Here is a 6,868-nt window from a genome sequence, read left to right as displayed (position 1 = left end):
CCCGTGAGACCGTCTCACACAAGTTTTTGCTTTTTTTATTGACATTTTTTATTTTTAAAATTGTTTATTTATTTAGTCAAAATACATGTATTTTAATTATTTATAAATTGATAATTCTTCGTTCTACGCCAGCCAACGAATTCACATGGCCGAAATTTCAACGAACAAAGTTGTTGACTATTTAAATTCAATAAAAGAGATAATCAGGAAAAAAATTCAGTAAAAATAAAATATGTATTTTTTTTAGGAAAAAGATGTAATTACTTTATTAATATATTTTTCGAGATTTTACAACCAAACGAGCCGATACAATTTCATGGAACATGCAAACGGAATCACGAATACAATTGACCAACTAAAATAACAAACGCCGAAGAAATGGAAGTATTTTTAATTATATCAGAAAACAAATCCACCACAGCAATTAGCCACCGCCGCATCCTCCGCCACATCCGCCACCGCATCCACCGCCATCGGAAATGATATCTCCGATCAGCAAACCTCCAAGTGCGCCACCCAATAATCCGGCACCTAATCCCAGTCCAAACTTGTTCTTCTTTGGCGGTTGCTGCACTGGCTGCGGTGGGTATCCATACCCCGGCGGCGGAGGATACCCGTAACCGGGCTGCGGTGGGTAACCGTAACCCGGCTGCGGTGGGTGCCCATATCCTTGTTGTGGCGGCGGCTGGTACCCATATCCAGACGGAGGATACCCTCCTGACTGCGGAAATCCCGCTGGTGGTGGATAGTGTCCCCCAGCTTCCGACGACGCCACTGGAGGTGGGTACACTCCGGGTGGCGGCGGGGGGTATGGCGCACTGGATCCAGCTGGGTAAGCCGTCATGGGCACGGGCTCCGCGGCGTACGGCAGCGCTGCGGCGGTTTTCTCGCCGAATTTATACGCAAAAGTGAGTTGACCTTTGGGCTTCCCACTGGGTTTCCTCACCTGGTAGCTCAAAATATGCTTCCCCTCGCCCTTCGCCGGGGAATCGAAGAGTTCTTTAATGGGAACGTTGACTTCACCGATGTCTTTGTCACCCAAAGCCCTCTCGCATACGAGCTTGAAATCAAGCGTGAGGCGGTTCTGCTGCAGCGCCGCCTCATCCACCGTGAACTTCATGGGGAAATTCCACGTGGGGTTAGAGTTGCCGTCGTGATCCACCGGCGACTTGGTCTTCTGCTTAGAGTTCATAGCACCACCGGAGATTGAAACAACAACATAAACATCCATCTTGGTGATAAGGTTGACATTGTTCAGGTCCTTAGCATACTGAAGATCGATTTCCAGAGTTCTAGTCTCCATTTTTCTTTTGAACGGAAAGTCCAAGAAAAGAGAGCCAGATTTGATGTGGAGAAATCGGAGATTTACAGAGTAGACGATAAATATAAATAACTCAACGTTGACATGTTATGTAGCTTTCCTCGCTAGCTCCATCTCCGCGTGCTGACGATCGAAGTTAGTCAACCATGGTTAAGTTGTTATGTATGTTATATTTTTCGGAAAAATTTAGAAAAATATCCTTAGATATTTTGTTTTCGAATATGTTTTTTTAATTAGAAATAAGAAAATATTACATTGGTTTCAAAATAAGAGATATTTTCTTAAATTTGAGATCAGATTATTTATTATATGGTCACTTTGAGGTTATCTTCTATTAGACCAAGGCCAAGCCTTAAGATTGACACATTTCATAAAATAAGAAAATTTACAAACAAAAAATAATACAAAATTTGACAACTTGGAAGAAACAAAACTACACTTGCAATTTATTAAAAAAAAAAATCTTCTTATATTTTTTGTTTTAGCTTATTCTAAAAACATATTACTTATAACAGCCAATATAAAGAAAAAACTTTTCACTTATATTTGATAATTGATACATTTTCCGAAAAAACTGTGCTTTCAACGACCAACTCAACCTCAAGTCCTTGTCCTAATGGAGAATTGAATATTTCAGTGTCGTGGACATTGGGGTTTGAAGTTTGAACATTTACATATTATTTTCGATTATTTAATTTTATGAAATGTTCACGATGCCTCACTTCTTAAAATATTTAATTTGAAGAATAAGCATATTGGAATTACTCGATTCATATCTGTCATAAAAAATAATATTTTTAACATAATTTAAAATAATAGTTTTTCATGAATTGAGTCGAGTTAGAGACCTGTTTCATAAAATTGATATGTAAGATCGTCTTACAAGATTTATTGTGTAATTTGAAAATGAATGTGTTGCCACACTTTTAAATTATTAATTCACATAAAATTATTGATATAGTTGTATGTAACTTGTATAACATTTGATATCAAGATTTTAATTTTGTACCAAGATCTTCAATTCTAGATCCAATTTTAACAATCCACTCTCCAAATATGTGTGTGTGTATATATATTGAGTTAAGAGTGCATGAGTGAGCATAGTACTGAAGTAAGTTCCCCTCTGGGTAGTTCTCATGCGTAAAATAGCTGACGATGAGCCGTTTAATCTGATTGGCTAAGAAGCCAATAAAAGAGGGACACATGACTTAAAAGAATAATATTATCTCTGCTGGGGACATATTCAACTATATGGAAATGGCAAGACTGATCTCTAAGGGAAGTGAAACAGCATCAACAGATAGACACGCACCTCTCCAAATTCCTAGGCCTAACAGCCCAACCCATTTGCTCCTAATCAGGTCCACTCTACACTGCCACAAGTATAAAGAAATAAAAGTTGTTCCTTGGTTAACAGCTATAATGTTTGGCCTAGCAATAAGCACTTTATCCTAATAAATGGTATAAGAGTGAGTTTTTCCAATCTCTGGATTTTCTTATGTATACTGATGACATCTTTTAATAAAATCCCTATGTCTTTTAAAGAAAAATATGATGACTAAAAATTCAGATGTGAGCACATCTATTAGCTCAAGATGACGACATGTACTATGTCATAACCGACGGACCCATGAAGATCACAAAGGCTAATACTTTTATATCAGAAGGAGCACCACAAATCGTTGATAAGGGAGCAGACTGTCGAGGACAAGAAGAAAGTCAACCTGTTCAACATGGCCAAAGATATCCTTTATAAAACACTAGATAAAAATAAGTTCGGTTAAACTAAAACTTGTTCTACAACTAAGGAGATCTAGGAGAAGCTAAACAAACTCTGTGAAGAGAATGATCAAACCAAAGAGAACAAGTTGATGGTAGCCAATAAAAAATTTGATAACAACAAGATGAAGGCTGGATAGACCATGAACGATTTTTGTCAAATATTCAGCACCATTGTGATCGAGCCGGCTGTCTTGGAAATATGTACATCAACAAATTAGTGACAAAGAAATTAACGAGAGTCCTTCCAAGAGAATGAGATGACAATACAATAAACATGCATGAATCAAAATATATGTGTAAGGTTCAGAAATTCAAACGACGTAACCTGACTGCATGCAAATATATGATTTTATTAAAATGTCTGACTTATGATTCTAAATGCATTAAGTACATGACCACAACATTTTTTTATGATTATATGGCATGGTTTACATGACTACATAAATAGGGCTTTTAGTAGCATTCGATACTCGAATGAAGAACGGAGACTGGGGACAGTTGAGGAAATTTTTTATATTAAATAATTATTTTTAATATTTAATATATGGTTTATTTATTTTTTAATTTTCAAAAATTATCATTTTTAAGATATTTTTACACGTTGAACTATATTTTAAACCGGTAGTCGACTTTTAGCAAAACATGACTTTTTGAACGCTCGAGTAATATTTTTGAAAACGTATTTAAACGAAATATTTTACGTACTTGTTAATTGGCGTATTTTAATAGGATTTTGGGCCAAGCTCCTTTCTCTTAATACTTTGAACCTAGGCTCATTATCCTGTTATTGGATATACCTGTTTATTCACTCCAAAAACCCTAGTTCCTCACCCCATTCACTTGGCCGCCCAACCATTCCATTACAGCAGCAGGTTTCGATCGGTTTTGCAAGGAAAAAATCAGCCAAGGTCTTCCTCGTCCCTTCGGTGCTCGTCCCTCACGTCGTTGAGTTATTTTTCGAGCGTATATATGTAAAGGTGAAAGGATCGGTTAGTAGGTGATATGTGTTTAGAAGGGAGGGGGGTTGAATAAACACTTACTGATAATAAATTCTTTTCGAATAACGGGTTCAATTTAATGACAAACTGACACTCGGTATCTCGTCAGTCGATAACAATCAGTTTAACTGAAAAACAATTGTGGAAGTAAACTGACTGAAAGATAGAATAACTGAAAGTAACTGAAGTAAAAGGCACACGATAAGTTTCTGCATGTTCGGAGAATAGAATAACTCCTACGTCACCCCTTCTATCACGAAGATAGGATTTTCACTAAAAGACTTTGATCGAATACATACGTTGTACAGACCCACTTCAGTTGGACTTAACACTGCCAAACTGAAACTCTTAGTTCACAATAACTTTTACAGTGTGACTGAATATAACACAATTGAATAAATCTAACAAAAAATTCAAAGTGCTAACAAGCTCGTAAATGTAGCCTTGATTGCTACTGATAAATCTGATAAGAGTGAGCTTTTGATATCTGAATACGAGTTGTGAATTTAACAGAGTAACAACAAGCTTGAATAAAATAGAAGTTCGCTTGTTTTCTCAGCGGCCTTCTTCACCTATTTGTAGGCTTCCTTCTCAACGGTAATATTAAATAAAATTTGAATATTTATATCCGTTGATTGCCACGTCGATATTATCTGACAATCGTACACTGAAATCTCTGTAATGCGGCGTTCCACTACTAGTTGTATTATGTTGTACTATTTGTCGTTTGTCGTTTTCAATTGATGACGTGTACAGCTGAGAGATCAGCTGCTTGGCGATAGCTGGAAAGGAATACAACTGCTGATAGTTAGCTACGCATTCAGTTGCGTAGTTCAGTTTTCTTGTGTTCAGTTATTTGCATAATCAGTTGGTTCGCAATTTTTCAAACGCCTAAACTTAATTTTCAACAATTTCGCCTTTTATAGTGTTTGACAAAACTAAGTAAATAATAGCTGAACAATTGAACTCATTGTAGATAACATAAGGATTTGATCAATTGAATTGATAAAAAAATAGTCTTCAAAAATACAAGAAGAACTGCTACTCGAAACTGACTTCTCTTCAACTAGAAGACTTCTTTTGTTGTTCTAGAATCTCTTTAATCTCTTCCCTCTTTTTGTCAAACGTATCTATTTTAAGAGATAATCTTCGAACATCAGTTGATAGGATGTTGACAGTAGTGGATATGCTGGAGACAGCAGAAAGCATTGTGGTTTGCAGTAAGTCTATTTTTCTTGATACAAATGTCTCCAGACCTTCAACTCGTTTGCTAATAGAATCTTGAGTTGCGATGAGACTCTTAGCTAAACCTCTGTTCTTTTGAATTTCATCCACTGTAAGAGATAGAGAGGTTACATCAGCTTGAACTGCCTTCAGTTTCTCTTAGTTGAATACTTCAGATTGTTCTAGCTTCAGAGTGTAAGCTAGTTGAGTATGCTGAGTCTTGTTGATGGCAGTAATCATCTGATTCATGTTAGTCTGAAGATACTAAATTTCTTCAAGAACTAAGTCAAAATCTGTGGATGAATGAGGAGGTGACTGTCCAGACGTTCCAGGTTCCTGTTCCTTTGAAACTTGATCAAATACCACCAAGGTCCTGTCAGATACGATCGTTTCAGCAATAGTCTGTACTGGAACAGCTGTTTCAGTGACTTCTTGAACCTGAGGAGGTGAATACTGATCCTGAGCAGTAGATGAATTATCTGCTGAATATGAAAGTCTGCGGGATTTTCAATTGGAGGATCATGAACTGGTGCTTCTGTTTGATAATCAGCTGAGACTCGTGTTGGCTCGTCAGTCGGTAAATTTTTCAAAAATGAGTGACTGAGCCTCCATAGTTTTAGCAATTTCTCGATCTAGTGACTGAGCTGGCACGTCAGTTTGAGCTGGCTCTTCAATTAAGATAGGAGTGAAAGGGGATCGGTTACGGTGACCGGAAGCGCAACGGAAGTTTAAAAATTAAATTTTGAGCAAAAATTTTCGGCCACCTCAATGATTTGTGCAACAAATACAATAAAACACAAAATGACATTCATAGGGTGTTTTAAAAAAATATACCTATCAATCTCAAAGATTGATGTAATGGCTCCAACCTTGTTGTCAAACAACAAAGCTCTTCAAAGGAAGACAAATCTACAAGCCTCCAAGCCTCCTTCTTTCCTTCAAAATCAAGCCCACCACCAACTAGGTAGATCCCCTCTTAATTTGCACTAGAAAATTAAGAGGATTTTTCAAAGAGAAGTGGTTTTTGATCTCCAACAATTGAAGAACAAAAAAAGAAAAACTTGGAGAGCATTTTAGGGGCAGAGTTCGGCCATCTAGCTTGGAGGAGAGAGGAGAATGAGTTAATTGCATGTCTTGGTGTTGCAAAAAGAAAAAGTGAAAAAGTTGCATGCCATGCAATTTTTATTCAAAAGTAATCTCCACCTCTTCACCTCCCAATCATGTATATTATATGGTTTTTTATCAAAATAAAAACCATGGACTAAATTTAATTATCTCAAACATATTTGAGACTAATTAAACATTACTTGAATTTACCCAAGTCCCACTAGTTAAATAATTAATTTAAATTGAGCTCTACAAGACTCAATATAATTTAATTAATTCACACTTGAATTAATTTAATTATTTGGACTCTACTAGGTCCACTAGTGTTTAATTAATTCAACACTTGAATTAATTTAATTTAGTCCATAATAATATTTATGAAAATCACAATTTTCAAATACATTATTCACTTGACCAACTTTTAATTTAGGAACAT

General features: G+C 36.3%; 1 protein-coding gene across 1 annotated transcript; it reads right to left on the bottom strand.

Moving 5' to 3' along the window:
* Nucleotides 1-237: 237 nt before the first annotated feature.
* LOC140833829 (protein SRC2-like) lies at nt 238-1,444 on the bottom strand. Its single transcript, XM_073198268.1, has one exon. It carries the CDS (start codon nt 1,301-1,303, stop codon nt 425-427), a length of 879 nt encoding a protein of 292 aa, XP_073054369.1. The 5' UTR covers nt 1,304-1,444; the 3' UTR covers nt 238-424.
* Nucleotides 1,445-6,868: the final 5,424 nt, after the last annotated feature.

This window comes from Primulina eburnea, chromosome 6, assembly GCF_022965805.1.
Source record: "Primulina eburnea isolate SZY01 chromosome 6, ASM2296580v1, whole genome shotgun sequence".
Lineage (NCBI taxonomy): Eukaryota > Viridiplantae > Streptophyta > Magnoliopsida > Lamiales > Gesneriaceae > Primulina > Primulina eburnea.
The sequence above is the reverse complement of the archived record's forward strand: the minus strand, read 5'-3'. Positions and strand labels throughout refer to the sequence as shown.